Raw genomic sequence first — 26,448 nt, 5'->3', positions numbered from 1 at the left:
CACTTCACATTAAAGAAGGTTAAGATGTGTGTCAGGGCCTGGCCCAGGGTAGAAGGTCAATGAGCATCTGTTGAAAATGAAAAAAACTGAACCTCCTCCAGGGTGCCTGGACCAATTGTCATCAGAGAGGCATCATCCAGCACCAAACAGACATCATCCAGCACCAAACAGATGGAGGCAGAGTTCGGAAATCCTGAAGAGGAGGAGGAGAAAGGAGTGTAAGAGCCAGAGGGGTCAAGGACACCATGGGAAGGCTCACACAACTAACCTGGGCTCACAGGGGCTGCAGAGGCTGAACCAACAACCAGGGAGCCGGCATGAGACTGACCTAGGCACTCTGCATGTTACAGTTATGTAGCTTGGTCCTCTTTGGGACTCCTAATAGTGGGAACAGGGGCTGTCCCCGACTCTTTTACAGGCTTTTGGAACCCTATTCCTTATACTGGGTCTCCTTGCCCAGCCTCAATACATGGGGAAGTGCTTTGTCTTACTGCAACTGCAACTTGATGTTTTGTTAATATTCATGCAAGACCTGCCCTTTCCTGGACAGAGATGGAAGAGAAGAAGATTGGGGGTGGGGTGGGGTGGAGAGAATGGCAGAGAGGGACTGGAAGGGGAAAATGGGGGGAGGTTGTGGCCAGGATGTAAAATAAACAGATGAATTTAAAAAAAGAAAGAAAGAAAATGAAAAACTCATGCTGAAGTACTTGTGAAGTCTAATGACACAGAGGGCAAACATAGGAGAGATGAAAGTTACTGGAGTCAAAGTTAATCAAGCACAGCCTGGCAGGGCAGAGCTCCACCACGGAGGGCTTATATCCAGGACAATGTTGGAGGATTTACCTTGGCAAATTTATCTGAAGAGAGTCACTAGACCCAATGGATCAGGACCTCAGAATAAATGAGAGGCCATCAAAGAGATTAATTTTCCTATCTATACTATTCATCTAAAGGTACATGTAACTTAAGAACATTTCTGTCTCCTATTCTGTTCACTGAAACTTCTATTCAAGAAATCCCAATTGAATATTAGACATATACTAATGGTAGCAGATACTAGTCCAACTTAGGATGAGACTTATGAAGTCCAGACTTCAGACCATCAGATACATCTGTAAAGGACCCAAAGTATGAATCACGGACAACAGCCCTAAAGAAACCACCTTTCATAATACAACTTTAAATCTTGGTAGATTTCTGCATCTCACCATTAAATCAACACTGCCATAAGTTGTGACAAAATAGAACTCAGTAAATGATACTTAAAATAATGACTATGCCGACCAGGTGAAGACTTTGTAAAAGACTTTAGCCTTCTCTAAAGTACAGTATCTCTCTAACAGCCAGGGAACTGTATGCATCCGCACAGCTGAGACTGGCTGGAGATGCAGAACTGTCACTGGTTGGCCACACCTTCACTGTGCTGCTTTCATGTTCCCAGTCATAAATCTTCTGCAACTAAAGACAACCTTAAAAAGAAATACAAAACATGTCAATGTAAGCTAAATGCTTCTTTACAGGTAACCCCAGTTTTCCTTTTCTTTTCTTCTTTTTTAATCAAGCTAGAGGACTTAGGTAGATAAATCTTATAATAATCACTCAGCACTAAGTAAAACTTGAAAAGGCAGCCATCAATAAAACCTGAGCACACATTTTTCAAAACAATTATCACCCTATTGTCAAGACTTGTGTCACCACAGTTGGAAAGAAGCCATGAGAAGGAAAACGTTTAATTGATGACAATTCAATGTAAGTCACTTTTGGAAACATAACAACCAAACAAAAAATGAAACCATATGAATGAATGCACTGCAAACTATTGTTTCAGCAGACTGGCTTTTCTTTGCTCATGTGTTTGTATGATTAAGTAACTCCTATGATCTGGTTGAATCAGCAACCAACAATACTGTGGGGTATATTTCTGTATGCTGCGAACATGTGTTACTTCCAATGGATAATAAGTAAATCTGCATTGGCCTATGGCAGGGCAGGATGGAGCCAGGAGGGAAAATCCAAGAGAGGCCAGCCTGCCACCAAAGGAGCAATAAGGTGCCAACAGACTGGTAATAATGCCATGGCCACATGGCAACACATAGATTAATAGAAATAGGTTGAGTCAAGTTATAAGAGCTAGCTAGGAAGACGGCCATATAATTTGCAATTAATATTAAGCCTCTGTGTGATTATTTCATAAGAGGCTGTGGGACCACAGGGGGTTGGGAGGAAGGGGGGGGGTGCGGGGACCGGAGAAACTTCTGGCTACAAAACAAGTTCACAAGGTTCAAGCAAAATAAAAAGGTTGTAATTCTCTGTACTTCTGGAAGAAAGGTTACAAATAATGCAAATACCAGGCCACAGTTTCTTTCTCAAATATCACTAGCAAAGGCATAGCAACTATTATTATTATTATTATTTTTTTTTTTTTTTTTTTGGTTTTTTGAGACAGGGTTTCTCTGTGTAGCTTTGCGCCTTTCCTGGAGCTCACTTGGTAGCCCAGGCTGGCCTCGAACTCACAGAGATCCACCTGGCTCTGCCTCCCGAGTGCTGGGATTAAAGGCGTGCGCCACCAACGCCCGGCTGCAACTATTATTTTTTAATTAAAAATAATGCCCCCGATTTGGTGAGGGGCAATCATGCATACATATGGAAGTCAGAGGACTACCTGTGGGAGATGGTTCTCTCCTTCTACCATCTGGAATCTGGGGAGGAAACTCAGGTAAACAAACTGTGGAAAATGAAATTAGTCATTTCAGTTTATCAAAAGTTTACTTTGCCAGAAGAAAAAAAATGGAATTTAATGCCTGACAACCCAAGAAAGGGAACTCCCCAAAATCAAGTATGTACATACATGTACACACAGCCTTCCATACAGACACACACACACACACACACACACACACACACACACACACACACACACACACCACAGAGGCCATAATAAAGCTCAACATTGAAGGGAGCCTTAGAGGTTATCACACTGTGAGACATGAGTGGATGCTTGTGAAGGGAATGATTTCTTCCATCTAAAAGAAGGGCTTGGAGAAGTTAGGGAATTTACTAAATCACAGCTAGCAAAAAGAGCAAAAAATAAAATTCATACTGTTTGATCTTTGATCCAATATACTTCACACTAACCTCTAGTCAATTTTAACAGTTTATTAAAGAGAAAGAAATAATTAGCAAACTATAATTTAGGATGTAACACATACAAGAACTACCTACTGGGTAGGACAAATTATACTGTGCACATTTCTCTAGGAAAATCCTTCCAGTGAAAACATTCAGTATGATGTACATAAAGACAGCATCACTACACACAGAAACCAGTGAGAAGCTGCCCAATTCCCAGGGCTCACCTATTACTGTACCTTGGATAACTACGGCCATGATCAGTAACTGAGTCTATTAAACTCCATAGGAAATAAAAGAATAAGGTCCAAAACTCTCAAGCACTCATTATAAACAGAGCATATGTCCAATGCTGGAGGTTCCCCAGATGCTCTCTTGTACAAAGGTCTCTCACACAGTGTAGATAAAAGTATGCCACATCTACCATAAGAACATCAATAGCTTCTAGCAATTATCTCTATGGGACAATTCCTAAAGTAAAAGGTGTACCAACCTTTTACTTTAAGTCCACCGCAAGTTAATTTTTCATTTGATTACAACTTTAGAAAATATCAATGAAAAATTAAAACTCAAGCCCAAATTGGTGGCATAAATAATTCCTGAATGTCAAGGAAGTCATAAGCTATTAATTTTAAAAACACTTATAAAAGAAAGCATAATAACAAGAGATCATTCTAAATGCATACTTAAAAAATACTATTAGATACAAATCAGAGTTTTTGAGAGTTTAGGTTCTACTATCTCATATGGTTACTTTCTAGAATGTTAGAACTGTTGCAATAGCTACATACTGACCCCAACTGGCAAAGTTACAGAGGGAGTCATAATGGCTAAAACGTGACTAATCTAAGTTTTGTTTTTACATGAAGATAAACTTTAAGAGCAGTAAGGAAACAGAAGATCATGTGAAGGAATCTACAGATTCACAGATTTATCATCCTATAATACATACAATGAGGAATGTCTACCATACTAAAAAATTATGCCACTGACTTAAAGAGGTTTAAATTCTACATAATCCCATTCTCACTATCTAGTACATATTCAATTTCTGTACTTTCATAACACTGTTTTCATTTGACAATGTCCTCAACATTTCTATATCTATATCTTTCAGCATTACTAATACTATGATATTTAAAAATCATGCCGTTGCCCTTGTACTTGTTAGTTTTACAGATGGTTGGTAGTGTTTTATCTTTTATTAATAATTTTATTGAAACTTGAGATATATTTTTGTTGTTTTATATGAAGATGATAATTATTACTTCAAAACTGTTTACAAAATAACTTTATAAATATGATTTTAAACAAAATACAATGTAGTTTCAAAATGAATCATTTTACCTTATCAGAAGTTTGTTTTGCTATAAATAAATAAATAAATAAATAAATAAATAAATAAATAAATAAATAAAATGTCTTACAATGCAGAAAGGGAACTCCCAAGTATCATGTGACTATGTACATGCATGCACACACAGGCTGGCATGCAAACCCCCCCCCCACACACACACACAGGTTATAATAAAGCTCAACGTTTGAAGGGAGTCTTTTGGTTAAAAATGAAATGACTCCTTTCTTTTCCCACAAATTTTCAGACAGTTATTAAATGTAGAGAAGTAGCAGTTTGAACTAGTCTTGAGGTAACATTTAAGTTGTATGACACGTTTCCTATAAGCATGCAGGATCCCATACACTAGTAGAAGGGGAACTCTAAGGAAAGTTTCTTTTTTATTTTTATTTATTTATTTATTTATTTATTTATTTATTTATTTATTTATTTATTGTGTATACAGAAGAGGGTGCCAGATCTCTTTAGATGGTTGTGAGCCACCATGTGGGTGCTGGGAATTGAACTCAGGACCTCTGGAAGAGCAGTCGGTGCTCTTAACCTCTGAGTCATCTCTCCAGCCCTCTAAGGAAAGTTTCTTTTTTTTTTTTTTTTTTTTTTTTTTTTGGTTTTTTGAGACAGGGTTTCTCTGTGTAGCTTTGCGCCTTTCCTGGAGCTCACTTGGTAGCCCAGGCTGGCCTCGAACTCACAGAGATCCGCCTGGCTCTGCCTCCCGAGTGCTGGGATTAAAGGCGTGCGCCACCAACGCCCGGCCTAAGGAAAGTTTCTTAAAAATCACATTGAGGGCTGAGGAAAGAGTGCAGGTGATGATGTAAAGGCACAGAGGTCAGAATAAAATTCCATTCATTCATTCATTCACAATTAAAATAGAATTAAACCACTTAGATGTTCATTTAATACCAGTGATTACCCAGCAGGTTGTTGCTATCAAAGCCACAATAGTCCACAGACACACCTCCTGCACTCAGGAAGCTCATATTATACTAGTGAAAACAGTGGACGTATTTTCAATACCTATTATATATTATATAATTATATTATATATTATATATTAAAACAGGTTACAAAACAGGTAAGTGAAGGGAACTATTCAAAATCCTACAAAGACACAAAGTCAGACCTGAAAGGCCATAGAAGTTCTACAGAAGTAGGATCCCTCCAGACTAGTGCTAAGAAGAGGGACGCTACTTCAAGCAGAGAGATCTCATACTCTTAAGAAATGAAGCCATTCTGTACTGCTCTGTAGAGGACAAGTGAGCACAGATGTGTTGTTTCGGTGATGAAATAATAGCATGAACAAGGCACTTATCTCAGGAGCTGGTAAATGTGAGCATCTTGTTTTAAGAGTAAGCTGTACATTTTGTAAACCACATTTTAAGTAATGGGTCACAAATTTAAGGAGTAAATAAAGTTTCATTCCATGGAAGCAGAATATGTCCTTAGTTATGTGCTTTTCAAGTTAGCTGGAAAGAAATTGAGAGGTGGATGGTACTAACACAAAATCAGAGAGAGGAGGGCAGGAGGCTGGGAGGAATGCTCAGTCAGTCAAGTGGCTGCAGTGTGGGCATAAGGATGTCACTCCACCCCAAGAAGCCAGGTTAAAAATGAAGCTGGGAGTAGTAGGCGGCACATGCCTGTAACCCCAGCCAGGGAGCCAGACAGTGTGATTGCTGAGGCTCATTAGACAGTAATCCTGATAAATCAGGTGCTCCTAAGGGGAGATGACATCAAGTCAAAATCAATAAAGAGACAAAGAACATCATTAGTTATGAATAAAGTGGTCAATCAAGAAGACAGAACAATTATAAACATATATCCTCCAAATATTGATATACCCAATCTCATAAACACTGTTAGACATTCAGGAACACTAAAGTACTAAAAGCTATTAAGGAAGCTACTACAGCTAGGGCCTCTATGAGGTGCCTACTACGGTAGATCTGCCTTGAAGTGGGCACTTCTTTACCATCTGATTGCCTGAATTCCCAGGAACAGCAGCTTCTTTCTCAGCAGGATTTTCCCACTAGATTCCTGCTACTATGTCACGGAACTCTTTTTACCTGGTGTCCTGACACACGCTGGAGTCACTTGGGAAGAGGGACCCTCAGTAGAAACATATGCCTGATTTGCCTGTAGGCAACCCTATATATAGTGTATTTTCTTAATTACTGATTGATGCGGAAGAGCCTAGCCCGCTATGGGTGGTACCACCCCTAAGCAAGTGGTCCTGGGGTTCTATAAGAAAGCAGGCTGAGCAAGCCAGGGGGAAGCAAGCCAGAAAGCAGCACTCCTCCATAGCCTCTGCATCAGTTCCTGCCTCCAGGTCCTTTGCCCTATTTGGGTTCCTGGCCTGACTTCACTCATTGATAGACTGTGACATGGACTGAAATAAACCCTTTCTGATCCAAGTTGCCTTTGATTATGGTGCTTTATCACAGCAATAGAAACCTAACTAAGACACCTAGATAGAATTTATTAGTCTCGGGCTGGAGAGACGGCTCAGAGGTTAAGAGCACTGGCTGTTCTTTCTGAGGTCCTGAGTTCAATTCCCAGCAACCTTATGTGGTGGCTCACAACTATCCATAATGACATCTGGTGCCCTCTTCTGGCCTGCAGGTGTACATGCAGGCAGAACTTTGTGTACATAATAAATAAATCTAAAAAAAAAAAGAAAAATATTATTTAAAAAAAGAATTTTAGTCTCTCATATACACAAGGGGCAGGGTGCTATAAAAATTAAATGTTCTGGTATCTGTGCTAGGTAGATCTAAAACCTAGAGTCACATTTTCAAAACGGGAACTAAGATGCCAGTTTTTATTTAATAAACCTGTTCCTTTCATTTATAGCTCCCATCTTTATTTATTCCTTCTAATAAAGAGTCAAAAGCAAGCATAAAGAGATCTAACAAGAGAAGCAGAAGCATATAAAACAGATTCCATGAACAGCAATGGCAGAACCTTTCAAGTTACACAAGGCTGAGACAGGGTAATCTGGTAGTGGAACACTACCATATCTATGCTGTTCAAATATGCTATTAACTTTTTATAACCTTAAATGCTCTTTGAATGAAAGATATAAAAGAAACTATTTTCTAACTGAGACATGTTTATGTTCTCTCATTCACCTCCAAAGCTGGGGTTTTGCAGTCATGTAGCAAACAGACATGTTGCATGTTATGTCAGTCACATATTTTACTAGCTTTTACTACATAAACATCTATGAATCACCCCTAAATTATTACTTCAGAGATCTCAACGGTAACATGAGCCAACCCTTGCACAGTTATATTTTAGTCACTGTGTAAGTCTAAGAAATAATACTTGATGGAGTAGTTTTGAAGCCCCATGAACAGTCAGCACGTATGGCTCACCCAACTACACTGGTTTTACCTTGTGTTTACCCACTGCTAGTAGCTACATAAAATCGCAGACCTGTTTCTCAGCACTGGTCCTGGCTGATTCCTCTTGTGCCAGCACCATTTCACGCTCTGCAGTTATCTGCACACTTTCTCTCAGTGCCTCTTCCAGCTCTTCAATCCTGTCATCCTTCTTACGGAGACTGTCCTGGAAAACGAGGAAGACTCGTGAAGGAGGTTAACCAGAACTCAGAAGGACCTATGCATCAAGGAGGAGCTATTTGATTATTAAACATCCTTCTCGCCAGAAGCAAATTAAGGCCAGAAAGATACCTCCGTAGAGTAAAGAACTGAACAAGGGAAGAAGAGAAGTAAAGGAAGCTGAAGTCTATCACTAAGAGCATAGGATCAAGTTAGTGAAGCAAGACAGACATGATGGATTTGCTCTCTGCAACAGAGAAGGAAACAACTGGTGCTAGACGGCATAAGTAGTAAGAGGCTAACTATTTAAAAACCTAAAACTGTTTTTAAATCCACCGCTTAAACTGGGCTTTTGAAATCAGCTCTGATGGAGTTTCTACTTCGAGTCAGTTCCACAACACTCTCTTCCTCCAGGAAGTCACACTTGCGTAACAGACTCAATCATACAGACAAATTCTGAAAAACATCTTTTTAAAAACGAAGATGCTTCCTAACATTTCCAGAAAGTGAAACATTATCTTCTTCTCATGAAAAAATGGAAAATAACTACACGTGTGTGACTTGTTTGGATATGAATGAACAATTTAGTTAAGCAAGTAATAAGCTCTAGGAGTTTAAAATGTAACTTCCCATCCATATAATCAATCTTTAGGGACCTAAGACAGTACAAGGGTAGGAAAGATACAAGGAAAAGCCAAGAAGAATGGAACCATGGATTGCCTGATCTATTCTCAAACTCTTAAAAATTACAGTGGATTTGGAACACAGTATTGTCTTGTATTAAAATATGAAAATGAGTAGCAAGGTTTGCCCGGATGTTGATACAAAGAAGAATAAAAGCAAGCCCTTATCTTAGTATATGCCAACTCAAAATGAATTAAAGAACTGAAGCTAAAACCAGGTGTGGTAACTCCCACATACACAGTATTCACAAGGCTGAGGCAGGTGGGTCTCAAGGCCACCTTGAACTACAATGTAAGATGCTGTCACAAAAAAGATGAGGAAAGAGGGGGAAAAAGAATAAAACAAAAGAAAGAGAAACTACTTGGGGTAGCTTCATGATATTGGATTGGAGAAAGGTTTTTTGCCTTTTTTTTCCTTAATAAAAACCTCAAAACCTCAGGCAATAGGAGCAAAATCAGACAGACAGAATTACCTAAGACAATAAATAACAATTTCTACATTACAACAAATAATCAAAGGAGCCAAAGTAACTCTTACAAAAGAGAGAAAATTTTCAACTATAATCTGACAAGGGCTAATATCCAAAAATACGTAAGAACTGAACAGCAAGAAAACAATCCAGTTCATTAACAGAACAAAAGAGATGCTTAGATATCTTAAAAGAAAACATAAAAATGGCACATGATTTTGAAAACAAAATCCTCAATATCACAAATCATTGGGGAAATATAATAAACCACAAAGAGCGATCTCACTCCTCTGCGACTGCTATAGAAAACACAGGAAGTGAATACTCGAGAGGATGTAAACAGGGACACTGTCTCTTATACATAACATGGCAAACAGATGGAGGGTCCTCATAATATTAAAATCTGCACTACTAAATGACTCAGCAGTTCCACGCTTGTGTATTTAAATGAAAGGAAATTGGTAGATTGAAGAAACATCTATTTGGCTACTTTTCTACGGTACCATGTAATGGCACATGGCTAAATAAGAGCCAAGAATCAACCCAAGTGTCCATTAATAGAGGAATGGGTAAAGGAAATATGCCATCTTCATGCCAGTGAAGTGACTCAACCAGTAAAGCTAGATGACTTCAGTTCAATTCCCTAGAACTCACAAAAAGGTAGAGAGAAAGAACTAAATCCACAAAGTTGTCCTCTGACTTCCATACAGGCACATGGTATGTTGCTAATGCCTCACCTCATCACACAGACATGTACAACAGCGACAATAATAATTTTAAAAATTAAAGTTCTCTAAGACAGCCTAACTCAGATGGATTTCTATTTTCCTCTTTTCTGTCTCCCTTGTCTAGGTAACTGCCAATATCTTTTCAAAACTCTAATAAAATTGTCTTTAAGCTCAATTTTTTTCTTATGAAAAAAGAAAATGTGCTGTATATACATAGTGGTAATACTACCAAATCACAGAGAGAGAGAAAGAGAGATTGTGTTCCATAATGAAGATGACACCAAAGGACATCAGGTTAACTGCAATGAGCTAATAAGCACATAAAGGTAAAATGAACACATGGGATCTCAAAAGCTGACTTCATGGAAGTAGATGATAGCATTTATATGAGAAACATTTTGCCTTGTTTTGTTTTAATCTAAGGTAGTTAACTCAACAAGGATTCTTATTTCCAGAACCTTGTCCTTCCTCTGTGGGTGGTTAGCTAATTGTATCAGATTGTCTAGTCAAACACCCACAAATAGGATGAGACACACTCACCACCTACAACAGGGATAAAAGACGTAAGGTTGTCTGTGTTGCTAGCTCAGTTTGGATTCTTGGGCCTCAAACTCTCAATCCTACAACCTCAGCTTCCTACGTGTAGTATGATGAGATTCTAGTAATGGGCCATCATACCCAGATCTAAAAATTGCAAAAGGGTGATTTTAAATGTTTTTATTGTAAATAAGTAAGAATGTGAAGATATGTATTACTCTACAACATAAGCATATAATAAACATCAGATTATACCACCTAAACAGAAACAATGATTATTTCTTTATTAAAAATAAAACTACAAAGAAAATATGTGGGCTAATATGTGGAGCTAATCAATTTTTTACTGTTGTTCACCTATTTGGTGAGGCTGGGGTGTAACCAGGTCCTTGCATATGCTAGGCAAGTATTCTACCACTGAGCTGAGCTACATTCCAAGCAAGTCGTTTCAATAGCACCAGTAACTATTAAATTGGTAACCTAGTAGAAATAGGGTAGGTGGGAAAAGTACTGTGTAACACACACAAACACTTAACAGCTATTTGAGAACAGTGAAAGAGCATGTGTTACCATCTTCTAATACTTCCAAACACTTAAAACAAGAGCAGTATCTGCAGTTTAACTTCAATTGGTATTACACACTCATCAGAACTAACAACATACCACTGGTTCCTATCACTGGATTAGCCTACTTTGCCAACAACATTTATTCAGCAAAGGCAAATAAGAACACTACAGAGTAAAAGAAATAAACGTGTGACTACTTTAAGAGAGATGGGAAAGGGAAATGGAAGCTATCAATGAATTTCTCATCTCCTAAAAAAAGGGAGAGGGGCACACCATATTCAAAGGTGATTAGGTCAAAGCCTGTGGCAGCTTAACTGAAGGTCACTCGGGCAAGTTAATAGGAGTGTTAGGTCCCTAAGCAATTCCCTTGCACAAGTCACTGAGACCGGTCCCTCTAGAGTACTAGACTTTGCTTTCTGATGCTATGCTGAAGCCCTGGCAAGTAGCAGGGAAGATGTTCTTAAAGAGGTACCTGGGCCCCTTTCATCTAATAAACCGTTACCTTTGTTTACAGTTGCAATATGAACCTCTTTGACAGGCATGTGGAAACATTAGTTGAAGCTGACCAAGAAAAAGATATAAAAGTTTCCCATTCTAGACTTATCAAAAGAATGGACCAAGAAGCAACAAACGGTCAGACCCAGAATGAGTCAGAGTTTTACATTCCAGAGAAACCCCGGATTCCTTTCTTTCAAGAATGGGATAATTTCAGATGTCATTTTCCTCCATTGGACTTTTAAAAAAAAGTTGTTTCTACAACCAAGGAGGCAAGTTGATACCTAACCACATTCCCCAACCTCCACTTCCCCCACTCCCCTGCCACCAAGCCTGCCTCGCAAATAAATTTATTTCTGTTCTTGTCTCCTTGCCTTCTACAAACTGTAAGACAGCATGTGTGGTGGTCTGAAAGAAAATGGCCCCCATTGGGAGTGGCACTATAGGAGGTGTGGCTTTGTTGGAGGAAGGGTGTCACTGTGGGAGTGGGCTTTGAGGTCTCCTTTGCCTAAGCTACACTCGGTGTGACACACAGTTGCTTCTGCTGTCTGCTGATCCAGATGTAGAACTCTCAGCTGTCTCCAGCACCAGGTCTGTCTGCACGCCACCATGAAGATAATGGACTAAAGCACTGTCATCAGCATTTGGACTCCTCCTCCTGCCACTTCTTCACGAGCTAACTACATATTTTCTGTCTCATCTCTCTTGCTTATCCGTCTTCCCCTTTTAGTTTAAAATTCTAAGAATACTTGATCACAAACAGATACAAGACATTAAATCTATCTGTTCCTTTCAGAACAACAGGGCAAAGTGTTACCCTGATTTTCCCAGGAGATCCAAACTCTTAGGGAAGCAGGACAACATAGCCTGTTTCTGGGTTGGAGAGAAACCTACTGTCTATCACGGCCAGGCAAGTAGAAATAAAGGGTGAGCACTCAGGGTCTTTGAGCTCCCGTATGTTTATACAAATGGACAAGGTGAAAAGCAGACACTGTGGAAAGAACCAACATGGGGGGCCAGACTATGAAAGAGCTACTCCCATAAAAAAACACATAATGGGGAGGGAGAGGAGAGAGCAACTCCCATAGAGCAAACACAATACAGCCAGAAGAGAAGACTGATATTTTCAGGAAAGAAAAAAAATATTAAAATAGAGAACAGAAATTCAAAAACAGGGAAATATCTGGGGGGGGGGACATTATTTGGTACTCTAGTTGTTTTTATATCTAATGATTATGATAATTTAATTTGTAAATATTTGAAAAGAAAATGGGGAACATTGGGTATTTCCAAGTTGGATATTTTTGCATTCTAAAGCAGAAGTCCTAGGCAATGGATTTAAGAAAATAAATGTGCAGTCTATTTAAATAAAATTTAGAAGCAGCTAAGAGAAGAAATGATAATATTGCTAACTTACAAGAGATTAATAAGATAGTTTTATAACTATTATCAAAACTGAAGAAAGATACTGAAAGATAGGAAATCACAAAGAAACACTTGCAGATTGTATTAAAACTAAAGAGAATCCCAAGGACTGAACTTTTGCAACCCTCTGGTCCCATCTATTTGTCTATATCTTTGCTCCCTCTACAAGGAAAACTTCGTTTTCTCCCGTATTTATTTATTTATCTATTGATTGATTGATTGTCATACTTTCCCCATCTACTCATCTCTAGAAGTCGCCAAGTGAAACAAATTTCTTAAGCAAAATGAAATACTGTTACAGCTTCTTTTAAGATAAAGCTTTGAGGAAGAACTGATCCTTATATGATCTATACTTTATATAACCTGAATTAAAATGCAATTCTGACATTTGTTTGTGGTTTGGTGGTTTTTTTTTTTTTTTTTTTTTTTTTTTGGTTTTTCGAGACAGGGTTTCTCTGTGTAGCTTTGCGCCTCTGACATTTTTTAATTCATATCAGGATTCTTTTGTTTTTGCTAAATTTTAGATCACCCTGTTAACCTACAGACCACAGTTTTCCTGACTTTAGCTATTTAGAGCTTTGTATTTGTAAGTCTCCTTCTCTGCTGATCAGTTCTTAAAACAAGGAAAGATGTGAGCCTAAGTCTGCACAAGCTTTACTGATGACCTCTTGGCATTCCCCTACGACAATCTTCTCTGTTCTACTAAGAATACACTCTAATGTAACTGCTACACCCATCCATGCACTTAATTTAACTGTTCTATCTGTCCATGCACTCTAATGTTAACTGTGTTCTGCCTGTCCATGCACTTAATGTAACTGTTCTATCTGTCCATGCCCTCTAATGTTAACTGGGTTCTATCCATCCGTGCACTTAATGTAACTGTTCTATCTGTCCATGCCCTCTAATGTATACCATGTTCTATCCATCCATGTACTTAATGTAACTGTTCTTGTAACTGTTCTATCTGTCCATGCCCTCTAATGTTAACTGTGTTCTATCCATCCATGCACTTAATGTAACTGTTCTATCTGTCCATGCCCTCTAATAATAACTGTGTTCTATCCATCCATGCACTAATGTAACTGTTCTATCTGCCCATGCCCTCTAATGTTAACTGTGTTCCATCTGTCCATGCACTTAATGTAACTGTGTTCTATCTGTTCATGCACTCTAATGTTAACTGTATTCTATCTAATCACAATTATTTTCTTGTAACTGTGTATGTGTCATTTTGTTTGTTGATCTGTTAAGCTGTGATTTCATACTTTTGTTTAAGACTAGAATCATGAGTTTATGGCTTTTTGTTTGTTATTATTTTTCATTTCTGTCTAACCACTTAAATGGTTTGATTCAAACTGACTACAAGTAAGTGCTCATGTAAACTTAATCCAATTTCCTTCTAATTCATGAGATGAGGCTGGAGAAATGGCTCAGCTGGTAGGACCAGGGTTTGATTCCCAGCACCCACATGGCAGATCACAACCATGTACAACTCCAGTTCTGGGGAATCCAGCATCTTTTTCTTGTGTACAGACACAGAGGCAGTCCAAACACCTATACACATTAAATAATAAAATATAATTCATGAGACTAACATAAATTTTAGAAAAGAAATGCTTCAAGAACTATTCACATTTTCTCTCTGTTATTACTGTCCATATTTAAGGCAAAATATCCATATCATCTACATTTCAAATATAGCTTCACTAAAATATGGTAATAGCACAAAGCAATTACTATAACTAGAATTATTGTATCAAACTAGATCTTTTGTCATATTCTGCAACAAAAAATTTTAATAAGTATATCTAGTGTTCATGTACAGGAAATAACATTTCTTATTATCACTGTGTCCTTCCAACCCTAAGCACAATTGTTATAAAAAGTACTCAGTAATTGTTTACCAAAGATACCTAACAGCCTGCATGAAATGTGAATCATCAAATTTAAGTTAAACTATAGCTTAGAAAAAATGCTTCAGAACTGAACTGAAATGAGACTAAATTACAGTATAATAAAAAAAGAAGAAAGAAAGAGACAGGGAGGGAGGGAGGGAGGGAGGGAGGGAGGGAGGGAGGGAGGGAGATGAAAGAACTTAACCGGGACAACTAATAACTAACATGAACCTTACTTTTACTACTCAAGTCCTGTATTAGTGAATAGCAACTGGAATTGAAAAACAGTTCGATGCTATAGACAGTGTTTTTTAAAAAAACTTTAAATATTCATGGTATAATAAGTCTTGTAAAGTCTTTTGTACAGAAATACATATTTAAGCTATTCCAAAGCTCTACCAACAATGAATTTTGGAGACTATATGACAGAAAAATTGGACAAGCAAGGACCTAGATCTAAGAAGCCAAACTATGCCCTCCCAGGTCAAGAAAACCGAAGAGGGCTACAGAGATGGCTCAGTGGTTAAGAGCACATAATGCTCTTACAAGCACCTGGGTTCAGATCCCAGCATCCACACTGGACGGTTCACAGTCACCTGTAATTCAAGCTTCAGGAGAGCCCACTTTCTCTTCTGACCTCTGAGATTACCCCCACTGCATCAACCCACGCAGGCATGCGGCTCCTCATCTCAACACCTTGGCAGTATTACATAATGTATGTGCACTGTGGTCAAGAACTGTGAATTGCACGGTGTGCCTGCCACACCTCAGGAAAGCTGAGAGGACAAAAAAGGAAGGTGGCAGCAGTGGGCTGTAGATGGTTCCAGCAAATGCTTGGCATACTCTACAAACTAAACCTTCTTTCTAAAGTATCATGGCCACGAGAAATGGGGCCAGCCTACAGACATAGGAGATGTGGCATTAAAATCACTGTTGCATCAGTTAGGAAGCTGGGCCATTACAGCACTTTAGTGCTTTTGCACTGAATTCCCCAACTGCTTTAGACCTAACATAAAGACTATGAAGCTAATCGGCACTTATCACACTATAGCTGCTACTATTGTGATTAGGCCTGGTTTAATTAACGTGAATAATTGGGCTCTTGTTCTTCCAAAAGAGCTGGGCTTGATTCTCAGCACCCCCATGGCAGCTCACAACCATCTATAACTCCAGCTGCATGATATCTGGTGCCTTTTTCTGACTTCCACAGGCACCAGGTACAAATGAGGTACAGATAGCTATGCAGGCAAAATATCCATACGTATAAAAATATTTTTAAAAAATTAAAAGGATGGTGCCTACCTTTAAAAAAATAAAAAGAGGGAGGCTAAAGAGATGGCTCAGTGATTAAGAAAACTGGCACCTCTTCCAAAGTACTATGTTCAATTCCCAGCACCCACATGGTGGCTCACAGCTATATGTAACTCTAGTATCAGGGGATTCAACACCCTCTGAGGGTACCAGGCACACAAAAGTGGTACATATACATGCAGGCAAAAGACCTATACACATAAAATAATAACTATTATTATAAACACTGTTATATAATAATAACTTTAAAACTTTAAAAGAAAAAGAATAGGAGGAAAATACAAAGTAAGATGGAAAAAGGAAGACCGACACAAACACACTCCGAAATTACCAACACACTGTAATGAATGGAATTGGCAGACAGTTGTACTGACAGCCCTGAAGCTTTCTGTAACACACTCAATAAACTGACACTGAACTTACCATTAAATGTGAACACCTTGAAGCAAGATGACTCCTCCTACGCTGAGGTATCCTCACATAGCTGTGGAATAAACCTTGCCTTTCTATTTAAAAGCCATTCCTTTTTGGCTAACCAGGTCGTCTAAGAGGAAGGCAGCAAGCATGGTTAGAAAGAGAAGGAAGAGGAGAAGACAGAGGAAGAGCAGACAGCAGACAACGGGGAGCAGATCTTGGCATGCACTCCTTCAGACTCGGGGCTCTGACCTGCAGCTGCTGAGAGCTGTCGCTGAGACTGTCCTCCCTCCTCCGGGCCTCCTCCAGCATCTGTGCGCTCTTCTTCTTCTCCACCTGCTCCTTGTGCTTCAGGTTGGCTACCTTCTTATTCTGGTCTTTCACTTGCCTGTTGATGGACAGGAAGACAAAGCTTTCATGTATGCACCAGAGGGAGATGTTTATTTATATGTCATGCCCAACAAGGAGTATCTGGACAGCAACAAAATGTTCCTGATGAAAATTCTTTTTCAATAATTCCAGTTTTTTCCTATGTACCAATATAGGAAACTATACACAATAATGCTGCAATTTCCTAATGGAAATATATTTTGGCGCATACAATGAAATTACAGAATAAAAGAAAGGCACAGGAGGCTGTGAAATGATAAAGTAATCAATTGAAGCCTCAGGCCTGAAAAACAGAAGCACTATCTTGACATCAATGTACTGAAATATTAGTTGGCTAGTTAAGTAAGATATGTTTTTGAGATATCATTGCACCTGTATTAAATCATTGCATCTGTATTAAATGCTTCAAATATGCAATAGGTGAAATCTATTGTATATGTGTATGAAAATAATGATATAAATGGCTCGGAACTTAGTGGAAGAAACAGAAGAAATCTGCCAGACATTCTACAAGACACAGAGGGAAGTGACTGCGAGACTCTAAGCCTATGGGCTGAAGAGAGATGCCCCAACTTTGGATGACTGTCCAGGCGGCCAGCTGTCTCTGTCTACTCTTGAAAGACTCCTGAAAGTTGCTTGCATCCTTCTACCATTTCTCAGGTAATAGTATATCCTTCTGAGGTCTCTGATGTAGTTGAAGACTAGATAGTTATAATTTCCTTAGTTATGATAAAAGATAAGATAGATATGAAGCCGTAGGCTCAAAAATATGGAATATTTCTTCTTTAATTTTACCAAATACAAATAGACTATTAAAAATAGACTAGCTATTGTAACTATAATTCGTCCGTGAGAATTGTTTTGTTATATATAATTTTACTATGTTAAAGTTAAAACCTTCCTTTTTGAAAAAAGAAAAGGGGGGGAGTGCTGTGGGATGTTCTGTATGGCAAATGTGTTGCTCTGAATGGTCAATACATAAGACACTGATTGGCCAGTGGCCAGGCAGGAAGTATAGGCAGGAATAACAGATAGGAGATGTTGCTGGAGGGCTTCTCTCCAGGTTCCCCAAGCCCCGCAGTCCCACAATCCACTTATAAAATAATCACTCAGACGCTTATATCACTTATAAACTGTATGGTCGTGGCAGGCTTCTTGCTAACTGTTCTTTTATCTTAAATTAACCCATTTTTAGAAATCTATACCTTGCCACGTGGCTGGTAGCTTACCAGAGTCTTTACATGCTGCTTGTCCTGGCGGTGGCTGCAGTGTCTCCCACCTCAGCCTTCCGCTTCCCAGAATTCTCCTCTCTCCTTGTCCCACCTACTTCCTGCCTGGCAACCTACTTCCTGCCTGGTCACTGGCCATCAGTGTTTTATTTATATAGAGCAATATCCACAACAAGGAGAAAAGAAAGAACAGGAAGGCAGAAGGAGTCACTGCCAGCCGCCAACAGGACAAGCAGCATGTGAAGATGCCGGTAAGCCACGAATCACGTGGCAAGGTATAGATTTATGGAAGTGGACTAATTTAAGCTATAAGAACAGTTAGCAAGAAGCCTGCCACAGCCATACAGTTTGCAAGCAATATAAGTCTCTGTGTTTACTTGGTTGGGTCTGAGTGGCTGTGGGACTGGTGGGTGAGAGAGATTTGTCCTGACTGTGGGTCAGGCAGGAAAACTCTAACTACAAATGGCGCCCAACGAGTTGGCAAGAGTTTCTACCTAAAACCTGAGAAAAAAAGATTCTAGCCAGGCAGTGGTGGCACACACCTTTAATCCCAGCACTCGGGAGGCAGAGGCAGGCGGATCTCTGTGAGTTCGAGGCCAGCCTGGTCTCCAAAACGAGTTCCAGGAAAGGCACAAAGCTACACAGAGAAACCCTGTCTCGAAAAACCAAAAAAAAAAAAAAAAAAAAAAAAAAAAAAAGAAAGAAAGAAAAGAAAAGAAAAAAGAAAAAAAGATTCTAAAACGGAGCTAAAAACAGCTTCCTAAATTGTCTTTCTCAAATGAGCGGCAGCTTGCCTACTGGCGGGTTCCTAGCGTGCGCGCTCGATCTGTATGCAGTATGGCGGGAATGAGGCCTCTGCAAGTGACACATTAAGCTGCATGGTAGATTTAGCCTTTGCTAGTACAAAACAAAAAAAAAGAGGTTTCTGGGCTACACACTGCCTGGATAAAAGCATAGACCCACGATAGCTCCCAGAGCTGGCGGTAAACGTACCACCGCCATGTTGGGAAACTGAGGTGGGGGGAGCCAGCAGCCATAGTGCTGTTTCAGTCTTACAAATGCTGCAGTTTAAAGCAATAGATTCACAATAAGACAGATTCAGATGTAATAGTTTACAATGTGTGTAAAATATATGTAGGTTTGAAAGAGACAAAAAAGGTGATATATAGTTATATAAAAAATACATAGTTTTAAAAAATAAAGTCTTTAAAAAGACAAAATTAATATAAAAAATAAGCCACGTAAAGATGAATATTACACAGAGAATCTGGATTGTGTTGTCTTTGTGATTTTTAACTACAGAAAAACATTTGATCATGAAAGATGTTGAAATAAACCAATACGTATATTTTAAAGATACTTTGACTTAAAAATTTGGATGTAAGGATGTGTTGCTTTGGAAAGGAGACTCTGCTTTTGTTCCCACAGAAAGCCAGAGGCTATGGATTTGTTGTAGATTAAGATACATCAGGTTTGACCAGCCAAGACCCCCTTAAAAGTCTCCGATGACACTATGGCCCAGATAATCCAATGTCCAGATCAGATTCAAGGCAACTGGCTCAGACAATACAGCCTCATGGACTATTCCATAATCCTAAAATTTTCTTTGTGTCCCCATAAGATACAGCGCCCCGCTCCAGCAGAAAGTAGTTAGAGAAGCTATGCCCAAATTCCCAAATTATATGTATTTTACTTTGTTAAGGTTAAAACCTTCCTTTTTGAAGAAAAAAAAAAGGGGGGGGGAGTGCTGTGGGATGTTGTATATGGCAAATGTGTTGCTCTGATTGGTCAATAAATAAAACACTGATTGGCCAGTGGCTAGGCAGGAAGTATAGGCAGGACTAACAGAGAGGAGAAAAGCAAGAACAGGAAGGCAGAAGGAGTCACTGCCAGCCGCCAACAGGATAAGCAGCATGTGAAGATGCCGGTAAGCCACATGGCAAGGTATAGATTTATGGAAATGGATTAATTTAAGCTATAAGAACAGTTAGCAAGAAGCCTGCCACAGCCATACAGTTTGTAAGCAATATAAGTCTCTGTGTTTATTTGGTTGGGTCTGAGCGGCTGTGGGACTGGCGGGTGAAAGAGATTTGTCCTGACTGTGGGCCAGGCAGGAAAACTCTAGCTACAGCTGGGAATGTCTTTCTGTATGCTGTGAAGATGTTGTTCTGATTAATTGATAAATAAAACACTGATTGGCCAGTAACCAGGCAGGAAGTATAGTGTAGGCAGGATAAGGAGAGAGGAGAATTCTGGGAAATGGAAGGCGAAGTCAGGAGATGCTGCCAGCAGCCGCCATGAGAAACAAAATGTGAAGGCAGAACTAGGAAAATGTGGCTAAACCTAAGTAAGAATTATGGGTTAATTTAAGTGTAAGATCTAGCTAGCAAGAAGCCTGAGCCATTTAGGCCAAACAAATTTAATTAATATAAGCATCTGTGTGTTTATTTGGATCTGAGTGGCTGTGAGCCAGGTGGGACCAGAAAAACTTCATCTACAAAATCTCTTACCTATTACCACAGCTTCCTCTGTGCCACACTCTCTCATACACTATCACTCTATCCTTCACTGTGAGTAGTCTAAAGTGTATGAAATTCAATGCTATGTCTAAAATAGCCTTCTTTTTGTCAGGTACAATGATTCATGCCCACAATCTCAGTATGTGCAAAGGTGAGGAAGAACTACCATAATTTTATGGCCAACCTAAGCTACACAGTAAGCTCTGGGTCAGTCTCATATACAGGAGTGAGATCTATTTCCAAATAAAATGAAAATTCTTTTCTTACAATTTTGTTACACGTACATAGATGCTTCATTAGATTACACATTTTCTAATTTCTTAAGATTTCCCAAGAAACTACTATATATTTTCCATATGTTATCTGAAACTCAGAGTTATCAGTGAAAGTGGGATGGATTTTCTTAATCCCTTCAATTTTTACTATAATATTATAAATGATGAATGAAACTTTTAATACATTCTCAAGGTGATACACAATTAGATTTTTTTCAATTTTCTTGCTATGACAAACAATGCTATTAGGTAAAAAGTAACAGACCTATGCAAGAGATTGTCCAAAGGATAAGTTCAGAACCCAAACTACTAGGTCATATGGTATATCTTTACTAATTTTCTCTCATAGGGAATATCTGACTATATGCCACATGTCACCACATCAACTAACACTTGGCACTATCTAGACAGTCTCTCAAGTATGGGACTTTTCTGAAGGGTGGGGTGGAATGCGGACATGAAACCCAGAGCCCTACACACATGCTAAAGTAAGCCTCTACCACTGTCCTACATTCTCAGCCCAGTCCATTAAAGTTCCAAAATGCAGCTTCTTGGTTATCAAGGTTGAACCTCTTTTAATATGGTCTCTGGTCTTTCCTGTTTCTAGCACTATCATTGTTTAGGACATCTTTTTCTTAATGGCAGATCTCTTATACATTGTCTAAATATTTTCTCCCAATCTATGAACTATTTCTTTACTTGCTTTATGTTACATTTGTATTTATAGAATTTAAAATTCACACTTTCTGATTTCAAACTGTATTGCAAATATACATTAACCAAAATATTATAGTGTCCGTAGTATATAAGCAGAAATAGCCATCATTAGAACAGAATAGACACCATACAAACAAGTCTTTGCAGTTAGAGTCAATTAACTTTTACAAAGATGCTAGGAACACAAAGTGAGGAAAGACTAGTTTCTTAATGAATAATACTGGAAAACTGAATCTACATGAAGAACAATTGGCTTGGACCTATATTTTCATATCATATACAAAAGAATAAACAAAATATATTAAAAATTTAAATGAACAAAAAACTATCAAACTACCAGAAGATAACATAAAGAAAAGAATTCCTTAACAATAAGCAATTCATTTTTGTGCTAAAAGTACTCACTACAAAGAAGAGGTTTTAATCAAGCTAAAAAAATTGGCACATGCCAAACAACAGAGTAAAGAGAATCCTACAGACAAAATGGCAGAAAATACTTGCAAACCAGAAAATAAACCTGAGAGAAAGTTAATATGCAAATTAAGAAAAAATTCATTTCACTAAGAAGAACAAAATTAAAGACAGGAAAGGATGTTGGGTAACAGTTGACACAGTCCCAGCTACATGGAGCCTGAAGTCTGAGGATCATGTGAGCCCAGGGTTACAAGACTAGTCCAAACAAGACTCAAAAAGATCCATCTCAAAGAAGGTGGGGTTTGGTTGCAGGGTAAAAGAGCAAAAGATTTGATATTTTACACAACAAAATGCAAAATACCAACTTTTATATGGGGAAAGTGTTCAACAGAAAAGGAATAGCTTTATCTATATATGAAAACATATTCAACAATACAAGGAAATGCAAATCAAACCTATAAAATAACACCTCTTAGAATCCCCCCCCCCCGCACCCTCTATCTCCCTGGCTGTCCTGGAACTTGCTCTGAAAACTAGGCTGACCTCAAAACTACAGAGATTTGCCTGCGTCTGCCTCCTGAGTACTGGGATTAAAGGCATGCACCACCACTGCCCAGAAATATATCATCTCTTATAGTGGCTATAATAAAAAAGAAACAGATAGCAAGTGTTGGTGAGGATGTGGACAAAAAAGAATCCTGGTACAGTGAAATAACCATTATGAAAATTGTATGGAAGTTCCTCAAAAACTTGAAATCAATTCCCAATGTGGTGGCACACACCTGAAATTTCAGTACCCCAGAAGCTATAAAAGAAGAATGAATCACAAGTTTGAGACCAATCTGGCTCGTATAGTGAATTTCAGGTCAGTTTCTATTATACTGTAAGACCCTGTTTTAAAAACAAACCAATGTATCCTTTAAAAAAGAACTGTGCAGGCCTGCAGTCCCAGGCTGAGCTGGGAGGACCACAATTCAAAGCCTGCCTGACTAGAGTGCGTTCAAGGGCAGCAAGGCCAACTTAGCAAGACTCTGCTTCAAAAACAAAGTAGGCCCATCGACATGCTACCATGGGTAGGAGATAAGCTCAGAAGGATCCACCCTCCGTGGAGCTATGAGTAGTTAGTGTTTGTGGAGGAGAAGTGGTCCAGAGGAAATGGTGAATGAATGACATTGACAACAAAATCATAGAACCTACACACCTACACCACTGGGAAGGTAGTGACAGACTTCACTGTGTCATAGGAAGTGTTTACAGTTGTCCACCAGAGACAGCACAATAAAATAGTACCAGAAGAAATAAAAATAACATTTACATTTAATTTTCCAACTTCCTAATTTCATTTTAACAATTCCAAAATGGAGCATTCTATCAATTAATAGAAGAAGAAAACATAACAGATCAGGGACTTAACATTAGAAAAGTCAAGGAAGTGAAGAAAAATTGTGCTTTCATGAATCAAACTGCTTATTTTCAAAATTGTTCTTATGCTTTTCACATACTATATGCATAAAATCCATTCACCTTGTATCTGAGAGTTATTCCAGATGATGCTGGCAGCCAGTGATGTCTGTAGCAAGGCCTAGTTATTGGAGGCCTTGTGGCACACTAAGTAAGGAACCCACTTAAAACCACTGGATTGGCTTTGGGTTAAGAGCATGTATTACAGGGTAAACATTTGATCCAATCAAAGCCAATTTTACTTTTCAGCACTTTTTAAATTCATAATTATATCTTAAAGTAAAAAAAATTTAAATTTACTCCTTACAACACAGAACTAGGTCACAGTTTTGAATTTTATTTCAGAAAAGAATTTAAGAAACCCATTGCTCGCAATCTAGTCTACCCTGTACCCCATTTGTGTATGTTTTTAAAATTCACATTTTGATTTTCAAAATGCTAGATATATCATTCAAGTGACTTGCCTTCATTAATTCCAGAAACTTTAATAAAAACCTGGCAACACAGAGCACGCACCCAAACATGACTGCATGCTTACACAGGAGAAATTTTAAAACATCAAGGTGTCTTTGCTTTTTTCTTTATAAGTTTCTTTTTCTTGATTTTCTAGACAAGTTACTTTTAACTTCTTGTCAAAGATAAGAGAGCTTCCATCTTAAAGGAGAACGTGGTCCACACTCTCCACATGGTTCCTTATTTTCATTCTCAATCTTTTCTTTATTTCAGTTTGTGTCTAATACTGTTACATTCTAAAGACTAAGAATAACCATTACCTGGCCTTTCTCTCCAATGACTTTGCCTACCTTGTCTTGTGTGTATGACGAATGTGAGCGGAGTATACACACAAAGTAACTCCAATAGAGGAGAGCACAGTGAGTTTCCTGTCTCATTATATACCCTTTTCGATTATTTTCTATAATAAGTACATAAAAAGAAATATCATCAAAATGTATGTTAGTAAAATAGAAGGTATTTCTTGAATGAATTTGTAGGAACAAATATGAAACATCAACATCATTAAGAATTCCTTTTCTTCTACTGTCTTTGCCAGCATATGTCTTCATGATAATAGTCTTTCAACAAAGATGGTATGGAATTTCAACAGTTTGAGATTTGCATTTACATGGCTGCAAAGAACTTTTTTTCCCTTTATGTTTACTGGCCAGTCATAGTAATTCTTTCAGAACTGTTTAATTCATTTACCCACTTACGAACTGGACTAGTTTGGGGTACTTCCACTTTTTAGTTCTTTACAGATGCTAAGTATTAATCTCTCCGAGCTGTATCTCTGGCAGAGTTTTCCTCCTGTTGGTAGCAGTCTTTTCATCCTATAGATTGCTTCCTTTGCAATAAGCTTTAGGATTCTATCCAGCCCCACTTCTCAATTCTTGCTGTTACTTCATGAACTCCCTTTTCCTTTTCAGAAAATCCCTGCCCATGCTTACATCTGGAACTGCTTTCCCTACACTTTTCCTAGCAGTTTTGATGTTTGCTTTCTTTCATCAAGGTCTTTGATCTATTATGAGTTGATTTTTGTATATAGTGAAAGATACACATCTAATTTCAACCTTCTACTTGTGTATATCCTGTTTTGCAGCACAATCTATAAAGAAGCTGTCCTTCATAAAATTTAAGTTTTGTTTGCTGTTAGCACCGTTAAGCTGTCCTTTCTAAAATCTAAGTTTTGTTTGCTGTTAGCACCGTTGTCACAGCTCAGGTGGCTGGCTGTCCATGCTTCTGCCTGGGTCCTCTCTTCTAATCCACTGGTCCACAGGTGTCACCTGTGCAGCTATGCACAGCTGTTGTCGCCACCGCTCCATAGTGTGACTTTACACGCAGTAGTAGATACTTCTAGAGCAGCTCCTTCAGCTCACAATTATTCTGACTATTCAGTACTTTGTGGTCCCGTATGTATTTGGGGATGGTTTGTTCTGATTACATGAAGAATATCCCCAGAATTTTGATGGAAACTACATGAAATCTGCAGGATTTTTGGTAGGTAATAACTATCTTTACAATATTAATTATGCCAGTCTTTTAATATTCTACTGTCCTCTTTAATTTCCTTTACTGTTCAGCTTTTTTTGTTTTGTTTTTTATTTTCGAAACAGCGTTTCTCTATGTAACCCTGGCTTTCCTGGTACTCATTTTGTAGATCAGGCTGGACTTGAACTTGGAGATTTACCTGCCTCTGCCTCTCAAGTGCTGGGATTAAAGGTGAGTGCCACCACCGGCTCACTGTTCAGTTTTCATTGTGCTGGTCTTTCACCTCCTTAGATATATTCCTTGGTAACCTGAGTTTTTTGGTTTGTTTTGAGGCTATCATGAGTAGGATTGCTTTCCTGATTTCTAAGTATCTTCATTACTGGTACAGAGATAAGCTTGTTTTCCTCGTATTGATTGTGAATCCTGCTACATTGCTCCAAGTGGTTGTGGAATCTCAGAGTTTGGGGTTGACCATTTAGACTTTGTTAAGTACAAGATCATGTCATCTGCAAAGAAAAGAGTTTGATGTCTTCCTTCTCTTCCTCTAAGTAAGATTTGAAGTACTATATTGAATAAGAGAGGGAAAAGTAGACCCTCTTGTCTTGTTCCTACCTCAGTCTCTCAAAATTTAGTAAAATACTGCTGCAGGTTTGACATGTTGAGGCATTTCCTTCTATTCCTAGCTTCTCTGGGTGAGGATCCATGATCATGAATGAACACTAAATGTTTATAAAGATTTCTTCTGCACTTACTGAAGTGATCACATACTATATGTATCAATTTCCAGAGAGTCAATCACCCATACAACCATGGAATCAAGCCAATTTTTTCACAGGAAATGAACCTTCTAATATATTGATGAAATTGGTTTTAAGAATTTGAGAATTTT

The 26,448-nt window shown here is 38.5% G+C and overlaps 1 protein-coding gene across 11 annotated transcripts in view; it reads right to left on the bottom strand.

Moving 5' to 3' along the window:
- Positions 1–26,448, bottom strand: part of Erc1 (ELKS/RAB6-interacting/CAST family member 1) — a 334,813-nt gene that overhangs the window by 165,908 nt on the left and 142,457 nt on the right. For 6 of the 11 annotated variants that reach the window (XM_028880482.2, XM_028880483.2, XM_028880485.2 and 3 more), the window contains 2 exons: positions 16,821–16,956; positions 7,916–8,047 (listed from right to left, as the gene is read on the bottom strand). In XM_028880482.2, the coding sequence (XP_028736315.1) occupies positions 7,916–8,047; positions 16,821–16,956 (268 nt within the window). Of the gene's footprint in view, positions 1–5,540; positions 6,195–7,915; positions 8,048–16,820; positions 16,957–26,448 lie in introns of those variants that run through there. The other 5 variants (XM_028880487.2, XM_028880488.2, XM_028880491.2 and 2 more) reach the window with 2 other exon arrangements.

Source organism: Peromyscus leucopus, chromosome 3, assembly GCF_004664715.2.
Source record: "Peromyscus leucopus breed LL Stock chromosome 3, UCI_PerLeu_2.1, whole genome shotgun sequence".
Classification (NCBI taxonomy): domain Eukaryota; kingdom Metazoa; phylum Chordata; class Mammalia; order Rodentia; family Cricetidae; genus Peromyscus; species Peromyscus leucopus.
This window is presented reverse-complemented; position numbering and strand designations above follow the sequence as displayed.